The sequence below is a fragment of the Typopeltis vanoorti genome, chromosome 23 (assembly GCF_054136105.1).
Source record: "Typopeltis vanoorti isolate ZY-2024b chromosome 23, IOZ_Tvanoo_1.0, whole genome shotgun sequence".
In the NCBI taxonomy this organism is placed as follows: Eukaryota; Metazoa; Arthropoda; class Arachnida; order Uropygi; family Thelyphonidae; genus Typopeltis; species Typopeltis vanoorti.
Window position 1 is genome coordinate 27,872,060 of NC_143571.1, and position 24,284 is coordinate 27,896,343.

At 36.7% G+C, this 24,284-nt stretch overlaps 1 protein-coding gene across 2 annotated transcripts in view; it reads left to right on the forward strand.

Moving 5' to 3' along the window:
* The window catches only part of betaCOP (coatomer subunit beta), a 304,925-nt gene that overhangs the window by 46,575 nt on the left and 234,066 nt on the right, over window positions 1–24,284 (forward strand). For both annotated transcript variants that reach the window (XM_090413127.1, XM_090413129.1), the window contains exon 5: window positions 5,354–5,561. In XM_090413127.1, the coding sequence (XP_090269253.1) occupies window positions 5,354–5,561 (208 nt within the window). The remainder of the gene's footprint in view (window positions 1–5,353; window positions 5,562–24,284) is intronic.

Consider the following 24,284-nt stretch of genomic DNA (forward strand, 5'->3'; position numbering starts at 1 on the left):
TATAAAAAGTTAAAATTTATCAAAACTTACACAAACACTTGCAGACTGTACATGGCCATTTGCAGTTGAGAGAAATGTAAACAAACGTAAAGATGCAGTGTTAAATCATAACTGCATAAAATTAACTGTTATTAATTAGCATAAAATAAGTTTTATAATGATTCATTCATTACCACCATACTTCAGCATTCTGAAGATCTTCGCTTTACAACAAATAGTTGAGAAAGCATGGGAATATAACAAAGATCCGTATTTGAGTTTTGTTGATCTGGAAAAGGCATATGACAAGGTGTCAAGAAAGAAGCAATTCAATATGCTACAGTTATACAGTGTCAATGGGCATTATATCAAGCAATATTTAGTCTTTATTTGAGCTGCAAGTCAGCAGTTAAATTGAAGGAATTACAGGAAGATAGTTTAATGTTAAATCTGGTGTGAGACAAGGATGTACATTATCCCCTCTGTTATTCATTATCTATATGGATCACATTATGAAGGAAAGTGGTATTAAACATGATATCAGAATTGGAGATGTTAATGTCAGCTCTTTGCTTTATGCGGATGATGTTGTACTTCTAAATAAATCTGCTACAAGTCTGCAAGATTCTCTGACTAAATTGAATAGCTGTTGTAATAGATATTGTATGAAGGTCAGCAATACAAAGACAATGAAAATATGCAGAATCATTGAAAATGTCAACTGTGTTGTGAATGGAGAACCTGTGGAACAAGTAAAACATTTCAGCTACTTAGGCATGATTTTTACTGAAGATGGTAAATTAAATATAGAAATAGACAACAGAATCAGCAAAGCTGGTATGGTGGGAAGTCAATTGAATAAATTCATATGGAATAAGAGAGAAATTAGTCAAAACACTAAATTAGCTGTATACAAGACAGTGTTCAAACCAGTTTTAACTTATGGATCTGAGAGCTGGGTCAGAAGTAAAACACTTGACCAAAGACTAGAGACTGCAGATATGAGAGTCCTGAAAAAAGATTAGAGGCATGAACAGATGGCATCAATGGCAATATCATATTAAAAACGATATTAGGAAAGAACTTGACATTGTCAGCATCCAGGAATGCATTATTAGCAGAGCTAATCTCAGGTGGTATGGTCACTTAAACAGAATGGGTGAAGAAAGATTAATAAGTCCCTCACAAACCACTCTCAGTATTCAAAACGATGTCTATCATTGCCGTGTCTTGAAAGAACAGGAGAGGAAAGATTAGCGAAACAAGTGTTCTCTGCCAGGTTGGCAGGAAAACGAACCAGAGGAAGACCAAGATATAGGTGGATTGAAATGGTGGAATGGTGGATTGATACAAAGTGCCTTAGACAATAGAAATATAAGATCTGATAGTGTTGGAGTCTTGACAAGTAACAGACTGATTTGGAGAAAAATTGTAGATAGGAAGTTAGTAATGATGTAAATTTTTCATGTAGTACTCTCATATCCTGTACACCCCCTTGAGGGTACATGTCAGGAATTTGACGATGATGAGTCATTCATTAGTGTATAGGCTAGGCTACCACAAATCAATTGTATCAATTGCACTAGGCTACCATAAAGCAATCATATTGTTGATGCTGCTGCTTCATTATCAATGCATGAATCGTTATACCTGTAAATAAATATGAATAATTTCGTTTTCATATTATCTTTTCATTTTTGATGTCTAATGTTAGTAATATGTATAACATCTATAGTGTTTTGTATCATATATTACAGTATTAATGTAGGTACTGACAGACATAAGATTCATCTTGTAAACAGACAATGTAAACTTGCAGCATCAATACACACAGTACAGTACTGTAAATGTATTTTCACTTCCTTATGATTTTGTTTAATGAGATTTTCTTTTTTCTAGTATACTTTATTGTAAGAATATAGTATATATACATACCATCTAAAATATATGTTAATAAACTGTTTTTGTTATCAGTAAGGCTTCTGGTCAACAGTGGGCTATTAGTAGTTAAGTGTTTCGGGAGTTAAAAGTTCTATGTGGATTTTCACACAATTCAGGGGATCGGTGCCCCTAACCCCCAACATTGTTCAAGGGTCGATGGTAATTGTTTAGTGTACGATCATTTATATTCCATGCTGGATATTTGGCAATGATGGCGGAATCTTTGGTGCCTAGAGTGGTGTGTAGATCTGACATCAGTAGTCTTACTAGGTGAGTTGTAGGCTGCATAGATTTTAAGTTTTCCAACATTGTTGTTGTAAACTTCAATGCCTGTGATCTCTAAGTTTTTGGTTTGGGGAGTCATCTTTTGGTCTGTCATCTGTTTTTCTTAACTTTACTTATTCATAATACAAAACACAACAAAAGATAATATATATTCTAACATAAAAGAATTACTTATATAGGAATACCTCGATTAGCGGTTTATAATTTGATACCAAAATTCCAATTATTGCGCTCCAAATTTGAATTATCGCGGCTGCGAGATGTAGCCCACTACATATGCAACCAGTTTGAGTCACCACTCTCCAGGTATCGCTCTCTTGTAGCATTTCATGTTTATCCGACAACGCTGCTCACCACTCACTAGTAACTGTCTGCCTTTGCCTGAAGTTCATGTGGATATTTATTTCTCTTCTTATTTACCCCTACAATGAATGCTAAAAGAAACAATGATGATATCAAGTCTACAGCTATCAAGAAGAAACGTAGAGTGATCAGCTTAGAAGATAAGTTGCATATGATAAATAAGTATGAATCAGGCATAACCAAAGCCAAAATTGCAAGAGAGTACGGTCTAAATGAATCAGCTGTTAACCATATTTTAGACCATGCTGCAAACTATAAGCAACTAGGACAAAGTGCATTGACCTTGTCTGGGTCCCAAACTTCAAGAAACAGAAGCCATCTTATGATTGAAATGTCATTTGTCAGTGTGGATAGAAGATTGTAATCAAAAGAGAATTCCTCTTAGTCAAATGACTATAAAAACAAAATGACTATAAAAATTGAATTTGTTTGAAACTTTAAAAAGAAAACAATTAGAAAGCGAAAATGATTCATCGTCAGTAGTGGAAGAAACTTTCTCTGCAAGTTCAGGGTGGTTTGATTGGTTCAAAAAGCGATCAAGAATTCATAGTGTTCATGTACAAGGTGAAATTGCAAGTGCTGATGAAAAATCAGCAGCTAGTTTTCCTGGTGAATTGCAACAGATCATTTAAGAAGGAAATTATACTGATGATCAGATATTTAATGCTGATGAAACAGGCTTATTATGGAAAAAAATGCTCACTAAAACATTTTTAGCAAAAAATGAAAAATCACAGCCTGTCTACAAGGTTTCGAAAGAGCGAGTAGCACTTTTACTATATGGCAATACTTCTGGAGATTACAAGATGAAGCCTCTCTTTATCGTTCACAAAATCCTTGCCCTCTTAGAAGTTTAGATAAAAATTTTCTCCCTGTTCATTGGAGATTCAATAGAAAAGCTTGGATGACAAAAACTATTTTTGAGGATTTGTTTAAAAACTGTTTTTGTCCTGAAGCTGAAAGGCACTGCAAGTCATTAAATCTTGTTGATATTAGATAAAGCACCTAGTCATCCAACAGCACTGAATGATTTGTGCGAAAATATAAAAGTTATTTATTCACCACCTAATACCACTTCCATCATCCAACCAACGGATCAAGGTGTAATCACATCCTTTAAGGCATATTACCTACGAAGAACTTTTTCACAAGCAATAGAAAAGACTACAGGAGATGAAGCTATGACTTTGACAGAATTCTGGAAGGCATTGAATATCAAAAATTGCATTGAGAATGTCAAGGAAGCATGGAGTGAAGTAATGTCTAGCAACCTGAGAGCGGCATGGCAAAAGATTATGCTTCATTGTGCAAATCATTTTAAAGGATTTGAAAATGCAGTAACCCGTGTTATCAATGACATAACTAAGCTTGGCTTCGAACTAGGACTAAAAGAAATTGAAAAAGGTGATGTTCAGGACCTGCTTCAGTCACATGATAAGGAGCTGGATGATGAAGACCTAATTAACCTCGAGAGAGAGAACGTACTTATGATGCTCAAATCGGTGATAATGCCGAACAAATTGACGTGGCACTGAAGGAATTTACCCTCAAAGAAATGGACGAAATGTTTAGAATTGCTGAAATTTTTAAAGAAAAAATCTTGAACGGTGATCCTAATCTCGAGCGATCATTGAAAGTTCGTCAGGAAATTGAAAATTCCATCTGTTGCTACCGAGTTTTATACGAAGAAAAAAAGAAAGAAATAATTCCATCAGATAACTCTACACCAATTTTTATCCAAGAAAAAATAATTGTATGTACTCCTTATATATAAATAAAGATTAAAGAATAATCTTGTTTTTTTAAATGAACCTTCATTTTTTACTTAACACGTTTAACACATTTCTTTTTTACTTCAATAAAATTTAATTAATAGATTTGAAAAATCCTTGGCAGTGATCATCCATTATACACACATTATTTATCCTGATTGTTGCAGATTCAATTATTGCGGTATTTTTCGTGGCAACAATAACCGCGAAAATCGAGGTATTCCTGTAAATTACATGTTCAGGCCAGTTAGATACTAGATACATCCAACTCACTTGTAGTAATTTCTGTAGTAGAGACTAAAGAAATAGCTTGTTATAGTGGAAGAAGATTCACTAAATGACTTGTAGTGAATTTCTTTTAGTGATGATCAGTACTTTTTCTGCTACTTTTTGCTAGTTTGTTATATATTCAAAAATTCTGGTTAGATGTTCTTTAATTAGGCTCTAGAATGCCAAGATACTTAAAGTGGGATTGACAGACAAGCCTGTTTGCTCGATTACATGTAGCTTTTGCTGAATGACAAAATGAAGTGTTTACTTTGTATATTCTGAGATTATCAATAATCCACTCCATAATTATAAGCCTTGGTACTCAAATGCACTTCACAATTGGAAAAAAGAAGGAAATAACATAAAATATTGATACAGTAAGTCTGATTTACATTACAAAGTATGTCCTACCAAAAATGCATCAAGCTGTCACCAGATGAGTTAACTTGATGTGTGGTGTAAGTACTGGAGTTCAGAAAAGCATTTTAGCATAAGCCATGATGGACATGAATCACATTTTGTAGATTAATCACCTGTTTATAACAAAGGAGAATGTAATTTAGAAATCTGCAGTAAACTTTCTTGTTCAAGATATAGATGTATATTTTATATTTAGATGAAAGGAATGCAGTACATGTCCAAGCATACTATAGAATAAAATTTTGACAAAAAAAGGGGAAAAAATCAGAAATGTTTAAAAGTAAACTCTTAATAATTCTTACCTTTTTGAATTCTCTTGTTAGAAACTTCGATTTTCTGATACCTGATGCGCCAGAACTTGTTGCCAACTTCCTTGAAACAGAACAAGATATGTCTTGTAAACGTAATGCTTTTATGATGTTGATACATGTGGATCAAGAAAGAGCACTGAATTATTTGAGTTCCTGTATTGACCATGTGCATAGTTTTGGAGATATTTTACAACTTGTCATTGTGGAATTAATTTACAAGGTAAGTGGACATATCAAAAAACCATAAACAGTAGCTTACCCAGAAAGTGAAATTTGCTGTTAGAGCCTGATATACTAAAGAATATCTGGAATCATCTAATATAACTTCACTGAGTATTTATTTCTTTGAAATTGCTGTCATTGAACTAACCTTTGAATGACTTGTGTTTAAAGAATAAATTTTGTGTTCTTTAAAGCATTGCATAAAAATTAGTTATCCAAAAAGACTAAACTTACGGTTCAACTTGAGAAAAGCAAGTGTAATCTTCTTTCAAGATACAGGCTAAAAAGCCTTTTTTTAGTGTTGGCAGTCCTATTAGTTGTACATGTTCCCTCCAATTCTTTAGTATTCTTTTATTTTATTATTTATTATCTGTATTTGTAATTATTTCCTTATTTCATCATTTCGGATTCTATCCATTCTTTTACATCCTTTTAACTGCTCTAAGAAATTGTATTTTGGTTGCTTGTTATTGACAATCAAGGAAAAGGAGTAGCCATAGTATTCAACACAAAATATGAGGCTAATATTCTTGAATGGCAGGCAGTCACAAGTAGAGTGATGTGGGCAAATATGAGAATGGGGAACTGAACAATGAGACTTATTTGTGCCATGGTCCCACAGAAGGTTCTACTAAGGTAGAAGTGGAGGAATTTTTTCAGGCTTTAGAGAAAGCAACTGACACAATGAAAAAGGAAAAGTTGGCCCTTGTTAGGCATCTGAATAGCAAAGTAGGAAATGATTATCAGACATGCAAAAATATTTTCGGAAAATTTGGAGAAAAGAGCAAATCTAATAATAATGGCAAATACCTGTTGAATTTCTGCTCAGGACATGGACTGGTTATTACTAACACCATGTTCCAACATAAAAATGTGCACAAATTCACATGGAGAGAAGAGGCAAGGAATAAGAAAAGCCTCATTGACTATGTTATTGTTGATAATGATATTTTCTCCCTGATGCAGGACACCAGGGTGTACGGAGAATTTGAAATTGGAAGCGATCACTATTTAGTCTTGAGCAGGATAAAACTGAATTTCATATTGAAAAGAATAACATGTAAGAAAGTTTTAAAGCGAATAAAAGTTGAGCAGCTCTCAGATGTGAATTGTAGACCAACATACACAAAGATTATTGAAGAAAAAATGAAAGAGTTTGAGAACAGGAACTAAACTTTGGAGATTCAGTGACAAAATCTGAAGAAAACATTGATTGATTCTGCCAGAGAGGCATGTGGTGAGGTTGTCGGTAAGGATAGAAAAATCAGGACTACATGGTGGACACAGGTTAAAGAGACAGTGAGGGAAAAGAAGAAATCATATCAAACGTTCCTGGCAAATAAATCAGCTTTTGCTCTTAGAGAATACAGAGACAAATGTAAGAAAGCAAAACACTGTGTAAAACTAGCTAAGCAAAAGTCATGGGAGGACTTTGGCAAGAACATAAAAAATAAATATCAAGAAGGGGGTAAGATATTCTGGAGGTTGGAGGAGTTTAGAAATGGAGGAAAGAGTGCTGTAAAAGGAGTTAGAGATGATAAAGGTGACATGAAAACGGGAGAAAAAGATAACCTTGAAGTATGGAGTAATTACTTCGAAAAATTGCTAAATGAAACAAGCAGTGAAAAAAGCTATCAAAGGCTTGAAATGTGGAAAGGCAGGAGGAGGAGATGATATTCGACCAGAAATGCTAAAGTATGGTGGTATAAAAATTTCTGAATTAGACAGTGTCTGCACTGCATAGTTCAGAAAGCCCGGACAGAGGGACGAATTCCCGACGATTGGAGTAGAGCTCTAATAGTACCCATATATAAAATGGGAAATAAAATTGAATGTGAGAATTACAGAGGTATTTCCCTACTGAGTGTTCCTGGCAAGATTTTTGCAAGTATACTTGAGAAACAGTTGAGAAGAATTGTGGAAGAAAAACTTGGTGAAGAACAAGCTGGATTCAGGTCAAATGGAGGCTGTCAGAATCAGATCTTCACTTTAAGACAAATAGTCAAGAAAGCGTGAGAATATAACAAAGATCTGTATTTAAGTTTTGTCGATTTGGAAAAGGTATATGACAAGGTGGCAAGAGAGAAGCTATTCAATACGCTACAGTTATATGGTGTTAGTGGGGCATTATATCAAGCAATACTTAGTTTGTATTTGAGTTGTAAGTCAGCAGTTAGAATTGAAGAATGTACAGAAAGATGGTTTAATGTCAAATCTGGTGTGACATTATCCCCTCTGTTATTCATTATCTATATGGATCACATTATGAAGGAAAGTGGTATTAAACATGATATCAGAATTGGAGATGTTAATGTCAGCTCTTTGCTTTATGCGGACGATGTTATACTTCTGAATAAATCCGCTACAAGTTTGCAAGATTCCCTGACTAAATTGAATAAATGTTGTAATAGATATGGTATGAAGGTCAGCATTAAAAAGAAAAAGATAATGAAAATAGGTAGAATCGTTGAAAATGTCACCTGTTTTGAATGGAGAACCTGTGGAACAAGTAAAACATTTCAGCTACTTAGGCACGATTTTTAGTGAAGATGGTAAATTAAATATGGAAATAGACAACAGAATCAACAAAGCTGGTATGGTAGGAAGTCAATTGAATAAATTCATATGGAATAACAAAGAAATTAGTTGGAACACTAAATTAGCTGTATACAAGACAGTGTTCAAACCAGTTTTAAATTAGGGATCTGAAAGTCAGAAGTAAAACACTTGACCAAAGACTAGAGAACACAGATATGAGAGTCCTGAGAAAGATTAGAGGTGTGAACAGATGGCATCAATGGCAATATCATATTAAAAACGAGGATATTGGGAAAGAACTTGACATTTTCAGCATCCAGGAATGCGTTAGCAGAGCTAATCTCAGGTGGTATGGTCACCTAAACAGAATGGGCGAGGAAAGATTAGCAAAACAAGTGTTCTCTGCCAGGTTGCCAGGAAGATGACCCAGAGGAATACCAAAATATAGGTGAATTGATACGGTACAATGTGCCTTAGATGATAGAAATATAAGATCTGATAATTATAACATTGGAGTCTTGACAAGTAACAGATTGACTTGGAGGAAAATTGTAGATAGATAGTTAGTACACCCCTTGAGGGTACATGTCAGGAATTTGATGATGATGATATTGACTTCATAAAATGTTAATTCCATTTCCTTCCTTGTTTGGCCTTTTGTTGTTCGTCCACAGATTGCTTGAAAATGGTGTAATTTATTATCTATATTAAATGTTATATCACATTCTAGATATTGAAAATGTGTTACTTGCTTTAGAGTTTAGATTTCAATTACTGTTTTACCTCATGATGTCATTGTTTTAGTTTTCTTCAGTGAAATTTGTAAATTGTATTCACTAGTTAATTGCTGTAATTTTGCTTTCTGAAGGCTCTCTTTTGATTTTTTTGTATGATTACTTGACCATCTGCAAAAAGCATTGTGCTTCCTGTTGTTTTGTCCAGTGATTATTCCCGGATTAGCTACAGATTTCCACTTTCTCATTACACGTACACGCAAGGGGGTACCAAAAGTAACTGGAATCTGAACTTGGTGCATGTGCATTTTCTTGTTAAAGATGATGCTGCTAGGCATTGTGAGTTTGCAGTTTTCTACACCAGTGTGGCAAGTGGTGTCATCCTGTGTGAACTGGTTAGTTGTTCTGGCTGCTGTTTTGTTAGTGCTTACAAGCAAGTTTGACGAATTTGTGATCTGACCGCAAGCAACAGTGTGTGCGTGAAATTTTGTCTTCTTTTGGGAAGACAAAATGGTGAAACTGTTGTTATACTTTGGCAAGCCTTTAAAGACAACGCTTGGTTGCTGCACCACAACAATGTCCCAGCCTACACTGCCACGTTTGTCCAACAGTTCTTGACGAAAAACAACATGGCAGTTGTTCCCATCCCCCTCTATTTATCTGTTCTCTGTCCATGTTACTTTTTTTAATTCCCACGGATAATGAAAAACATGAAAGGGCAGTGATTTGTTGATGTGGATGAAGTGAAAGAATAGTTGCTGGAGGCCATAAACAGTATTCTGCTGCTGGAAGCAGTTCTAGAACTGTTTCCAGCACTAGAAAAAACATTGGGACAAGTGCATTTACTCATGGAGAGTACTCTGAAGAAGAAGACTAGAATATGGTATTATAAATTTTAATAAATTTTTTAAAAAAATCAGTTATTTTTTGGTACTCCCTGTGTGTGTGTGTGTGTGTGTGTGTGTGTGTGTGTGTGTGTGTGTGTGTGTGTTGGAAGTTTTTCCACTTGGTTCAATCCTTTATCCAAGTGTAAGCAAAAAATTTTGCACCTGAAATATAATCAGGACAGGGCAACTCGTATATAGAATAATTTAAAAAAAATAAAATAAAATAAAATCGTATATAGAAGCTAATGACTTCACATCGCTTACCTTAGTATCCCGTAACGGATATGTATAATGCTTTGCATTGTGGGAAGGGTCACTACCCAAACCGATTTCGACCTTTATTGAGGTCTTGTCAGTGGAAGCCAGACCCAGATATCTTTAATTTATAGTATAACCAAGTCGAAAAACTTCCAACAACTACTTCTAATCCAGAGTATTTTAATAATAAGGTGTGACACTTTTTGGCAACTTGTATATGAAAATATGACTTCTTTCTTACTTCAACCTTGGTATCATCTCTGGGTCTGACTCCCACTGATGGCAATAAAGGCCGACACCAGCCTGGGTAGTAACATACATGTTCCTACATGGAACTGTTTCATGCAACTTCAAAGCCACCAATAAGTAAGAAGTACCATGCTGACAAGGAAAATTGCCCTACAACTATTTTATACATCAGATTTACACACACACACAGGTATCCAAAATGTATAACACATCAGTGTAGTGTGCATGGACAAGATAGAAAGAAGGAAACTTTTGAAGTGTTTTTTGAATGGTGTGTTTAGAAGGTGCAGAGTGAGAGAGGGCTACTGCAAAGAACAGGTAGGTGTATTGAAAGAAGAGGAAGAGAAGTTGGTTTTAGTGAGAATTTGAAGGAGGAGAGAGGCATGAGGATTAACCGGGTGAAGACTGAATATATGTCAACGGGGAGTGACGAGGATATGGCCATACGACTCTAGGGTGAAAGGCTAATTTCAGGGAAGAAATTCAAGTACCTTGGGTCGGTTGTCGAGCGGAATGGTGACTTGGATGAGGAAATACAGCACCGAATAACATGCAGTTGGATGAATTGGATGAAGATGAGCGGGGTCCTGTGTGACAAGAGAGTGAGTTGTAAGAGGAAAGGAAAGCTGTATAAGATGGTGGTGAGGCTGGCGATGCTCCATGGTGCAGAGACGTGGCCTATAACCAAGGCACAGGAGAGGAAGATGGAGGTAGCAGAGATGTGGATGTTGAGATGGATGAGTGGTGTGACAAAGAAGGACAGGATAAGGAATGACTACATGAGAAGGACGGTTAGGTTGGGACCAATTGGCAAGAAGATACGAGAAAGTAGGCTGAGGTGGTTTGGACATGTAGAGAGGAAGGGTGAGGAGTATGTTGGTAAACGAGTGGAGTATATGGAGTTGGAGGGAAGGAGGAAAAGAGGCAGGCCCAAGCTGGGGTGGAGGGATAAGGTGACAGAGGATCACGGAGAAAGGATGGAGTCCGAAGGACGCCCTGGACCGGAGAACTTGGAAGAGGAAGGTTAAAGATCGGTGCGCCGACCCCGTTTAACATGGGATAAGGCATGGTGAAAGAAGAAGAAGAAGAGTAAATGTTGCCCAGCAGTTGCTCATGCCTTTGCAGTTTGGAAGACAGTGGAGGAATGATAGTGTCCCATTCAACAGAAAGCTGTCTGTGGAAATTCTAATAGAAAAGACATAAAGTAGTCATTTGTGGTTGTTTTCAATTCCACCTTAATAAGCTCTGTGACTTTAATGTATTATGTCTGTATATTGTTTGCTTTTCTGGTTGGTTTGCCTGTTGAATGGGAGGGAAAACCCTACCATTTTCTCTCTGAGACTGGCTAGTTCACCTTCCATTGAAAATACTATTATAATGGTTTTCACATCTTAGGTAGATTTGAACTCAGGTGTTTCTAACCATTGTTAATGCTGACTGAGTTATGGAGGCCATGGACAGAAGTGAGTAAACAGAACAGCTGAGAAAGCAGTTGGAGTGAATTCGTGTGGGAGGGGTCATCAATTAATTGGATTGTCCTCTTCCAGATTGGCATTAAGCATTCTTAGGGAAGTTTTGGGTATACTATCTCAAACATTTGATTTGAGCAGTATTTCATTGCTGTGCATGTTTGGGATATATAGTGTTCGCAATTGTGCAAATGAGAAGTCTTATGCAGAAAAGTGCACTAAGATTTTTGGAACTGATTAAGATATGGATGAGGTTTTTTGTGTCTGGAAAGCCGAGTGGTGTAAGTCAACTCAAGATGAGGATCTGGTTATCTCCAGTTTCTGGGTAAGGGAACCAAAACAGTCCTGCCAGTTCTTTCCATATGAAAGAGAAGACAGAACTGTTTTGATAGCACTGAAGTTTGCAAGGTTATCCTTATCCTAATGAAGGATAGCAAATAGTGTAAAGTTTGACATTAGTTTTGGAAAATCTTGAAGCTTTTGATGATTGTGCAATATACATTTGTCACAAAGAAGAGGAATGAAATCTATATATTTCCTTTGATTTATCAGCATGGCTATGGGTAAGATTTGAGGTCAGTGAGTGAAAGTCTTTACAGGAGAAAGTATCAGTGACTAGAGAGAAAATTGACAATAAGGGTAGAAAGCAGCCATAAGATGCTCACTTGTTCACTGAGTAGTACTATCCAAGATTCAATTAAATACTCTAAAAACTTTAAGAGTGACTTTGAGTTTTGCCAAACCTTTCTATGGTTATTGCACAGGTGGTGATGACTTGGAGATCATTTGTGGATCATCAATTTCCTGACATAAACCCTCAAGTAATATCATAGTGTACAGGATGCTGTGATAGTACTACAGGAACGGTTCATATTATTCCTAACTTGCTGTCAGCAATTTTCCTTCAAATTATTTATCTACCAGGACTCCAGTATTGTCAAGTCTTAAATTTATCTTCTGAGGTTTTTCTGTGTCACCACACAGAGTTTTTGATCTTTTTTACATCAAACACGTCCCATTTGCTAATCTTCCCCCCTCCCCCCCCATGTGAGACACCTGTTTGTAATGGAGGGGGCCTACCAGTGATTGTACTGGCCCTTTTCATTCTTCCTCTTTTTTTTTTTTTTTCTTTCACATATTTCTTGCTCTACTTCTCCTGAGTCTTTTTTAGTATCCTATCTTCCACACTACCATCACTGGGATCCAGTGCCTTGCTGCCATGTTTGCTGTGCAGTGCCACACATGGATATCTGGAAGGGTGGGGGGGGTATCCTGCTAGTCTTCCACTATTACTTTGGCAAGATGGGTGGTCCTGGATGATCCAGCCAGGATCAATTGGCTAGTGGGCTTGCATGCATGGGTCATAGGTGTTGCAGTACATCTCCTTCTCCATGGTCTAGAGACAGTGCCTAAGGCTTTCTGTGGTGCTTCATATGGCATCTGGGGTAACCTTAGCATTCCTCCCGAGCACAGTCATTGCTTCCTGGAGAGTGGATGTCCATGTGTGGCTCCATGGTGGATGGGGAGTTCTGGTACTGAACCAAAATCCACTTGAACATGAATCCTTCATCCTCAGTCATTTCAGGAGGCCCTAACAAAGCCCCAACCAAGTATTGATATGATTGATGTGCCTTTTGACAACAAAAGCAAGAAACAAAAAAACATCATGTTGAGAATTTATTTTTCACTTGGTTAGACTATAATAAGTTTAGTTTAATCCTTTATCCAAGTGTGAGCAAACAAAGTTTGCACCTTAAAGTATCTTCAGGACTGGGGTAAGGTAGTGCAACGCCAGGCAACTCGTTGCAAAGGTGGAGAAAGCTCTCATTACTCCTATCTCAGTATCTCCCATAATGCAAAGCACATCTCCTTGCAGATATGTGTAATGCTATGCATTAAGGCAAGGGCCACTACCCATACCGGTTTCAACCTTTATTGAGGTCTCGTCAGTGGCAACTCCTATAGGTTAGGATGACCTCTCATTGCTTCTACCTTTGTATCTCCGCTACTGGGCCTGGCTCCCACTGACGAGACCTCAGTAAAGGTCGAAACCGGTATGGGTAGTGGCCCTTGCCTTAATGCATATCATTACACATATCCGCAAGGAGATGTGCTTTGCATTATGGGAGATACTGAGATAGGAGTAATTAGAGCTTTCTCCACCTTTGCAACGAGTTGCCTGGTGTTGCACTACCTTACCCCAGTCCTGAAGATACTTTCAGGCGCAAACTTTGTTTGCTCACACTTGGATAAAGGATTAAACTAAACTTATTATAATAAAACATCATACCAGTATAAATGCACTAGTTTTTCTAATCATCCAATGTACATGTGAAAAGCTAATAGGAAGAATGTCACCTTTCTTCATTCAAAAGGGTACAGAAGGGCTGGCAGGTTTTCTCAAAACAGTAAAGAAACTATATTCTGGCGATTTCCTTGTAGAAACATCATGTCAGCAACATTCTGAAAAAACTACTCCGATCAACATCAATAGGTAGAATACCTATAACAGTTACACCTCATAAAACACTCAATTCCTATAGAGAAGTGATGAGGAGATACTTTGAGTTGAAATCAGGGTTGACAGGTTTGAGGTGCATTATGATCCGTAGAGATAGTCACCTGGTTTCAACTAGAAATATCATTCTTACATTTGATACCCATAAGTCTCCAACATCTGTTAAAGCAGGATATCTCAATTGTCTTGTTTAGTTATACATCCCTAATCCGCCAAGATGCTTCAAATGCCAGAAATATGGACATGCCCAAACTACCTGTCATGGCTCTGCCACCTGTGCCTGATGTGGTAGTAAAGAGTATAATAATCAATCTTGCTCTGCCAAGAAAGCTAATTGTGTAAACTGTAAGGGAGATCCAGGATACTGCATGTGTGTCAGAAGTGGAAAGATGAGAAAGAAATGTAAAAAATAAAAGCAGAACAGAACATGTCAGGATGCCAGAATAAAGTTAGCTCCACACATGCTCTAACCTTCTTGTGCTGAGAAGGTAACAGTAAAGAAAAAAGTCATCAGTAACTCAAACTCATATGTCTGTTCCACCATTTGATAATTTCACCATATCTGAACTTTATGATGGTGTCTGTTTCTCTGTTCAGCGCATCAATCGCACGATGTACGGCCCTCACTGAAAATGGTTCCATTTGATGAGAACTCATTTGTAAAAAAAATTGCCAAGATTATCACAGAAAAAATGGATACTACAGTATCCATTAACCTGGTTCATGGAGTAGCTATTCTTGTGAGCAGTCATGCTCCATTTCATTATGTTCAGCTTAATATCATATTGCTCTGGAAGTCATAGCGATTTGCCTATCTGTTGGTATCTAATCACAGTATGCGCAGTATATTTACCACCAGGTTCTGAACTTAATGAAATGCAGCTTGATAATCTCATAATTTAACTGCCTCAGCCAATTCTCCTAATAGGATACTTGAATAGACATAACACTCTATAGGATAGTGCCAACACAAATAGACAAGGTCATATCATTGAGTGAATGCTCGATAACCATAATCTTTACATTATTAATAGCATAGCACTTCTTCCATATGCTTACCTATTCTTATTTGGCAATAGATCTTACAATATTCTCCTCTGCCAGTTTTTCACTTCTCATCTGGGATGTTGATGAAAACATATATTGAAGCAATCATTTTTCTCTTATCAGTACTATATCTTCACAGGAACCATGTCCTACTACCTGGATGCTCATGTGGAAAACGGACTGGGTTAACTGGAATACATTTTTCCCTCTTGCGAAATTTAATAATGAAGCTGTCAGCCAAACACCCATTAATTAAGCAGTGAAGCATGTCACAGATTGTATTGTTCATGCAGCAACCACAGCAATCCCAAAAACATCCTGATTTCCACTCTGTCCAAAGCCAACCAGTTAAAAAAAGATCAAGATAGAGCATGGGATATTTTTCATAGATACCCTACCACAACAAATTTAATAGCATTTAAATATACTCGTGCCAAATCATGCAAGACATCAGAATCAAAAACAATCCTGGATCCAATTTACATCGTTGATTAATCAAACAACCAGTGGGAAAACTGCCTGGAATAAAATCTGGAAGATGAAAGGTAGATACAGAACACACTAGTTCTCTACCTTGGAACATTATAGATGTATTGTTGCCCCCAAAGCTATTGCAGATACTTTGTGTGGAAACTCTGCCAGAATCTCAGCAACAGCCTCATATCCTCCTGAATTTTTAATATTGAAAGAGCAGCAAGAGAAACAGTGATTAAGCTTCTGTACCAAAAGCATAGAGCCATACAAGCATCTGTTAAAGAGGAACTCAAAAGATCCCCTTTGCTATCTCACCCTAGTGCAGTCGGCCTGATGACATCCATTATGAGATAAAACATCTCCCATCTTCTTCTATGGATCTCCTTCTCTTATTACTGTATTTACTCGAATATAACTTGCACATTTTCCTTCAAAATTAAAGTTAAAAAAGCATGGTGTGAGATATATTCAGGGATTTTCAGAAACTAAAGTTTTTCAGGAAAAAACTAAATTGATGTTTATACTTAAAACCTCAGTATTCTTTATAATTTTAATTGCGTACATAAAAGCCTCCATAGCTCATTCGGTATAGACAAATCTGTTTGGTTGGAAAGACCTGGGTTCGATTCCGTTCAAGACATGAGGAAACTTTATCTAGTCATCTTTCAACTAAAGATGAGTTAGCTGGTCTCGTGCAGAAGTAGAGGTTTTTTTCACCCGGAGTTTTTTGTAACTCAGAAGAGGCAAATAGCCCATGAACACGCGAATTTCATCATAAAATACATATACTTAATCCCTTATTAAGTGGGCTCAACCCTTCCTAACAAACGGGGAAGAAAGGAGGGGACCCATACAAATGAATAAATTGCTCACATTATTTATAAAATGAACGCATTTAAATTTTAATTCTTTCTTTCTTAATCTTTCCCTCTTTTATCTTTACAGTGTTGAGGGTTTCTATTATAACTGCAACCATTAAATATAATGTGGTTGGTTCTATGCCTTGCAGTGTATCCTATGTCTGTAGAAGCGTTATGTTCTTAAGGCCGGTTTGCCTGCTTGTGGAAGGAAAAATCCCAGATAAACTGGGTAGAAAAACCTTGCAGTCCACACCCAAGACCGCTAACTTCGCTATGGCTGAGAAAGATCCTAAGCTCCTCCCGTCAGTGACAGAAATCGAACCCAGGACACTCCTTTCCCAAGCATATGGTTGCAAAGCACATACCCACTCAGCTAACTGAGTGGGCCAAATTTTAATTATCAACATTATTCATGGCATCGGCTGCATCATGCAATATATTTGAATCTTTAGCTGCAATGCTTCTGTAATTAAATTAAAAACAAAGTTTCATTATTGCTTGTCCTTTTATCATTTCGGAATTATAAGATTATCATCATCAAATTCCTGACATGTACCTTCAAGGGGTGTACAGGATATGATAGTATTACATGAAAAATTTACATCATTACTAACTTACTATCTACAATTTTCCTCCAAATCAGCCTGTTACTTGTCAAGGCTCCAAAATTATCTTATATCAGATCTTATATTTCTATCATCTAAGGCACTTTGTACCATATCAATCCACCTATATCTTGGTCTTCCTCTGGGTCGTTTTCCTGCCAACCTGGCAGAGAACACTTGTTTTGCTAATCTTATCTCGCCCATTCTGTTTAAGTGACCGTACAACCTGAGATTAGCTCTGCTAACGCATTCCTGGATGCTGAAAATGTCAAGTTCTTTCCCAATATCCTCGTTTTTAATATGATATTGCCATTGATGGCATCTGTTCACACCTTTAATCTTTCTCAGGACTCTCATATCTGTAGTCTTTTTTGGTAAAGTGTTTTACTTCTGACCCAGCTCTCAGATCCATAATTTAAAACTGGTTTGAACACTGTCTTGTATACACCTAATTTAGTGTTCCGACTAATTTCTCTCTTATTCCATATGAATTTATTCAGTTGAGTTCCTACCATACCAGCTTTGTTGATTACGTTGTCTATTTCCATATTTAATTTACCATTTACACTAAAAATCGTGCCTAAGTAGCTGAAATGTTTTACTTGTTCCACAGGTTCCCTGTTCACAACACAGTTGACATTTTCAACAATTCTACCTATTTGCATTGTCTTTGTCTTTTTAATGCTGACCTTCATACCATATCTATTACAACAGTTATTCAATTTAGTCAGGGAATCTTGCAAACTTGTAGCAGATTTATTCAGAAGTATAACATTGTCGGCATAAAGCAAAGAGCTGACATTAACATCTCCAATTCTGATATCATGTTTAATACCACTTTCCTTCATAATGTGATCCATATAGATAATGAATAACAGAGGGGATAATGTAGATCCTTGTCTCACACCAGATTTAACATTAAACCATCTTCCTGTACTTCCTTTAATTCTAACTGCTGACTTACAACTCAAATACAGCTTAGGTATTGCTTGATATAATTTTCCATTGACACCATATAACTGTAGTGTATCGAATAGCTTCTCTCTTGGCAATTGTCATATGCCTTTTGCAGATCGACAAAACTTAAATACAGATCTTTGTTATATTCCCATGATTTCTCAACTATTTGTCATAAAGTGATGATCTGATCCTGACAGCCTCTATTTGGCCTGAATCCAGCTTGTTCTTCACCAAGCTTTTCTTCCATAATTCTTCTCAACTGTTTCTCAAATATACTTGCATGAATCTTGCCAGGAACACTCAGTAGGGAAGTACGTCTGTAATTCTCACATTCAGTTTTATTTCTCTTTTTATATGTGGGTACTATTAGAGCTCTACTCCAATCATCGGGAATTTGTCCCTCTGTCCGTGGCCTTTTGAACTATGCAGTGCAGCCACTGTAAGACTCTTATGCCACCATACTTCAGCATTTCTGGTCGAATATCATCTACTCCTGCTGCTTTTTCACATTTCAGGCCTTTAATGGATTTTCCTACTTCAAGTGTGGATATTTATTCTTGACTGTATGCCTGTTGAATGTTTTTTACCACTGTGCTATTACTGCTTGTTTCATTTAGCATTTTTTTGAAGTGATTACTCCATACTTCAAGGATATCTTTTTCTCCCATTTTCGTGTCACCTTTATCATCTCTATTGCCTTTTAAAACACTCTTCCTCCATTTCTAAGCTTCTTCAACAACCTCCAGAATATTTTGCCACCTTCTTGATATTTATTTTCTATGTTCTTGCCATAGTCCTCCCATGACTTTTGTTTAGCTAGTTTTACACAGTGATTAGTTTTCTTACATTTGTCTCTGTATTCTCTAAGAGCACAAGCTGACTTATTTGCCAGGAACTTTTGATATGCTTTCTTCTTTTCCTTCACTGTCTCTTTAACTTCCTGTGTCCATCATGGAGTTCTGATTTTTCTATCATTGAAGATAACCTCACCACATGCCTCTCTCTCTCTGGCTGAATGAATCGGGGGTTTTCTTCAAGGCTTGCGTAAATATAAGATCACCATGATTTAAAAAAAAACTGAAAATGGGTATGACTTACCAAGAATCTCCTATTCGCTATCACTATTTATGTCTCAAGAGCAGTTTCCTCGTGTGCATTGTCAGTCTACCCAAACATCACGATCTTCATTTCCATCCAGGGCATTAGAGATGCCATTTAAAAAAAAAAAAAAAAAAAAATGTTGGCAATTTTTTGATAAAATCATATCCCAAGCTCTTGAAATCTAGTTGCATGACACTTCTAATGATGGTCTCTTAATCTTTCCTGTTCAGAGTCAGATTGTAGCCACCAGCTGCCATCCTCCCTGTGTAGAATTTTCATACGTAGTCCTTGAATGGTTTGTTGAACGATACCACCAGGAATAATAGCCACATAGGTCTTCACATCCAAAAGTTTTTTACTATTTCTGCCATAACAACATTCACTATCTCTTTCTTAAAATTTTAACCTTTTTTCATGTATGAGGTATATGCAAAACTTTTTGATTTCTTTTTTCATAAAGTAAAATCAGGGTTGCAAGATATACATGAGGGCGACTTATATTTCAATTAAATACAGTATAAAACAGAATATTCATAGAGGAAGAGTTTCCGAACTCTTGTCACAAATCAGTTGTCATTGCTATCCCAAAGACAGTCAATGAACCACCAGGCCAACGGTTATCATCTCATTGCTCTGACTAGCTGTCTTTATAAGGTTTTGGAAAAAATGATAAACGCAAGACTTCTCTGGTACTTAAAAAGCAACAAACTTCTTTCCAACACATAATGTGGCTTTCATTGACCATTAGAACAACTTTAGACCGTTTGGTCTGTTAAAAATATACATAGACACTTTCCTGAAACTAGAATGTGTCATGGAAAAAGCCCATGACACAGCCTGGAGGTATTGCATATTAAAGAAAATGTGAACCTTGTTCTGAGGGGATATCTTCCTGTTTTTATTAAGAACTTTCTATCCAGTCATGTGTTCCAATTCTGGGTTGGTAGCATGTTATCTCAATCATATCATCGAGAAGAGGGGGGGGGGGAGTTTCTCAAGGCTCTGTCTTAAAGGTGACCCTCTTTTCTTTACTGAATAGCTTCCTCCCACAATAGGCAATTGTCTTTATGTTGATGATTTCACAATATACTGTCACTTCTGCAATATGCAGATCATTGAAAGACAGCTTCAATGAGCAATTGATCATATCTCTTCATGGGCTCTTTGTCATAGGTTCAGGTTTTTATGCTGGAAATGCACTCTCCATCCCGATCCTGATTTAAGAATGGGACAAGCCAGTATCCCCATAGTTTCTGAGGCCAAGTTTCTGGGACTTAGCTCTGATAGAAAATTCACTTTCTTTACATACATTTGTCATCTTTGGGATGAGTACAAAAAAAAAAAAGCATTGAACATTCTTCGTACTCTATCCTCTACCGAATGTCATGCTGATTGATGGTCTTCACTCTGCATTTATCCTGCACTTGTATGTTCAAAGCTTAATTATGGGTTCCAGGTTTGCAGTTCTGCAAGGAAGAGCATGCTCTGGTGGTTAGACCTGGTCCATCATCAAGGTATCCAATTAGCATTTCTCGTTGAATATCATCTACTCCAGTTGCTTTTCCACACTTCAGGTTTGTGATAGCTTTTTCTACTTCAGGTACAGATATATTGCAGATGGCATTCCTGTTGAGTGTTTTATACTACCATGCTGTCACTGCTTGTTTCATTTAGCAATGTTTCAAAGTAACTACTTCATACATCAAGAATATCTTTATCCTCAGTTTACATGTTTCCTTTATCATCTCTGATTCCTTTTACAGTACTCTTTTCTCCATTTCTCAGCTTTTTCAGTAGCCTCCAGAATATTTTACTACCTTCCTGATTCTATGTTCACACTAAAGTCTTCCCATGACTTTTGTTTTGCTAATTTTACACATCCTGTGTTCTGCTGTGACCTGTTCCTGGCAGAGACCTTTGCTGCCCTTGCTCCATAAAACCCTAAAGCAGTCAATCAATAACTTTAAACTTTTCCTCTCTCTCTCTTTCACTCTGTTCACACATTCCTGAATGCTAGTAATATCAAGTTGTTTCCTAATATCTTCATTTTTAATATAATTCTGCCATTGACGCTATCTGTACACATTCTTATTTTTTAGTATTTTCATATCTGTGGTATCTAATCCTCTATTCAACTTGCTGCCCTTGCTCCATAAAACCCTAAAGCAATCAATCAATAACTTTAAACTTTTCCTCTCTCTCTCTTTCACTCACTCTGTTCACACATTCCTGAATGCTAGTAATATCAAGTTGTTTCCTAATATCTTCATTTTTAATATAATTCTGCCATTGACGCTATCTGTACACATTCTTATTTTTTAGTATTTTCATATCTGTGGTATCTAATCCTCTATTCAACTTTTATTTTTAACTGAATATTTCTAAAACATTTTTTGAGTCGGGCATTACAGCTTTCTTTTCACGTTGCATCTTATGGTTTCCATCCTACCCTTTGTGAGTGAATTGCTAACTTTCTCCAAATGTTCATTGCATGTTGGACGATTCTCTTTCATTTGAGTTTTCCCATTAATGCTAAAGCTGCCCCAAGGTTCTGTACTTTCACATATATTCTTTCTTCTCTTATTAATCAATAATCTTCTCTCACTAACAACCAAACCTGTTCGTAGCTTTGCTGATGACATACTTCATAATTCACAAAACCTTCTAGTACTCAGATGACTAGTTTCAAGATCTTATATGACTGGTGGCTTAAATAGGGTGAAGATAATTAGTATATTTGAGTGCTACCAAAAAACAATTCTGCCTTGTTTCCTGGAAGAAAGCCCATGTCTCTTTCTTTCTCACTTTTGCAAGTGCTCTGCTCACTAACCAAGATTAGTTTTCTCTTCTCAGGCTCACTTTCACATCTTGCCTAGCCTGGCAGAAACACATCATGTCTTTGAGCCTCTTCAGTCTCCAAACTATTGAAAAAGTCTCCTTTTTTTTTTATGTTGATCCCATACACAAGAAGTCAATGAACCTATATCGGTGCTATGTGTAGGTACAGGTGAGGATGGAGAAAGAAGTTTATTGACACTTTTCTTGAAGAGTTGCTGGTTGTATGTTTGGGAGTACATCATGAGAAAGGCTGTTCCAGAGGATAGATGTAGATGGAATAAATGAAAAAAAGAAACAAGTTTGTGTTTTTGCAGTTGCACTGAAAAGGGATATAGGTAGCTGCTGCTCTTGCTTTAACATGCTCATCAAAGTGAGGGGAAAATGATTGCCAATTCAGTGTGCAGTGGCAGCTATGGAAATACTGGTAGGACACAGAGCTGAAACATCGCTTCTGTAAGACAAAGATTAAAGTGAGTAGTGAGTCTGTAAGGGAGGAATCACTCATGAACCAAATTACCCTCTTCTGTATAGCATTAAAATTTTTAAGGTGGTGTTAGCTGTGCTACCCCAAACATGTGAGCAGCATTCTAGGGATGGGTTAATTTGGGATTTGTATAGTTGTAGCTGGGTTGAAAAGTAAGATATTGAAAATAGGATTCTTGAGTGGAAGAGAATGCTTAGTGTTTTCAGATGATGAGGAAAGCTATGGAATGTGTTTATACCTGGAGTCACTGGAGGTAAATATCAGTCCAAGCAGATTGAGAGAGAGACAAATCTGATCTTGTTTGATGATTTATATATTACTAAGGTAAGGTAAGAATAGGTGAGCTGAAATCCCTTTTGCAAGAGAAAAAAAGGCTATTTTGGTGGCATTAAAGTTGATCAGGTTGTCCTTGCTCCATTGAAGAATGGTATGGAGATCGTTGTTCAAAGCCACTGTTTTGACTCACGTGCTGGTTTTAATTCATTATATGGTTTAATGGAATAAACACAGTAGATACAAATAATTAAATTACACATTTAATCAATTCTATATTTTGTCTGTTCTTTTCTTCTATTCCTTTTTATAACTATTAATGATTATAGGCTTCCTCCATTTCTCTCCAACTTTCTCTGTTGAGCTCCTAACATTATACTTCATGTGGATGCCAATTGTCTTTGTCTAGCTATTGCTGTTCAAGCAATATGTTCTGTCCATCTCCATTTTAATTTTAAAATCTCTTCCCCTATATCCAATACTTTAGCCTCTTTTCTTACAGCTTCGTTCCTTTCATGTTGAAAGTTTATTTTTCACTTGGTTAGAGTATAATAAATTTAGTTTAATCCTTTATCCAAGTGTGAGCAAACTTTGTTTGCTCACACTTGGATAAAGGTTATACCACCTTAACCCAGGTGTTGTACCACTTAAGCCCCGGTGTTGTACCACCTTAACCCAGTCCTGAAGATACTTTCAGGTGCAAACTTTGTTTGCTCACACTTGGATAAAGGATTAAACTAAATTTATTATACTCTAACCAAGTGAAAAATAAACTTTCAACATCTTTCTCTAAATCCAGAGTAAATTATTAAAAAAGGGTGGCACACCAATTGGCAATTCCTATAGGTAGAGATGACCTGCTAATGCTTCTGCCTGATATCTCCACTTGGGCCTGGCTCCCACTGAAGAGACCTCAATAAAGGTCGAAACTAGTCTGGGTAGTGGCCCTTCCCTTAATGCATAACATTAGACATATCTGCAAGGAGATGTTTTGCATTATAGGAGATACTGAGATAAGAGTGTTGGTAGCTTGCTCCACCTTTGCAATGAGTTGCCCTGGTGTTGTACCACCTTAACTCAGTCCTGAAGATACTTTCAGGCACAAACTTTGTTTGCTCACACTTGGATAAAGGATTAAACTAAATTTATTATATTCGTTCCTTTCAGTTTGATGTTTAGCATGGTCTCTCCATTCTGCACTCAGTTCTCCTCATTTTGTCCATTATTTGTTTGGTTATTGGCCATGTCTCTGATCCATATATCATCACCGGGATTGATGCATTGGTTGGAAAGTTTAGCTTTATTTTCTGGTTTTTTTGTACTGCACAGGAAAAGTCTGTTACTGAGACAAAATATAGGATTGATTAAATGTGTCGTTTAATTATTTATATAGTGCTATGTTTATTTCACATAATGACTATTCAAA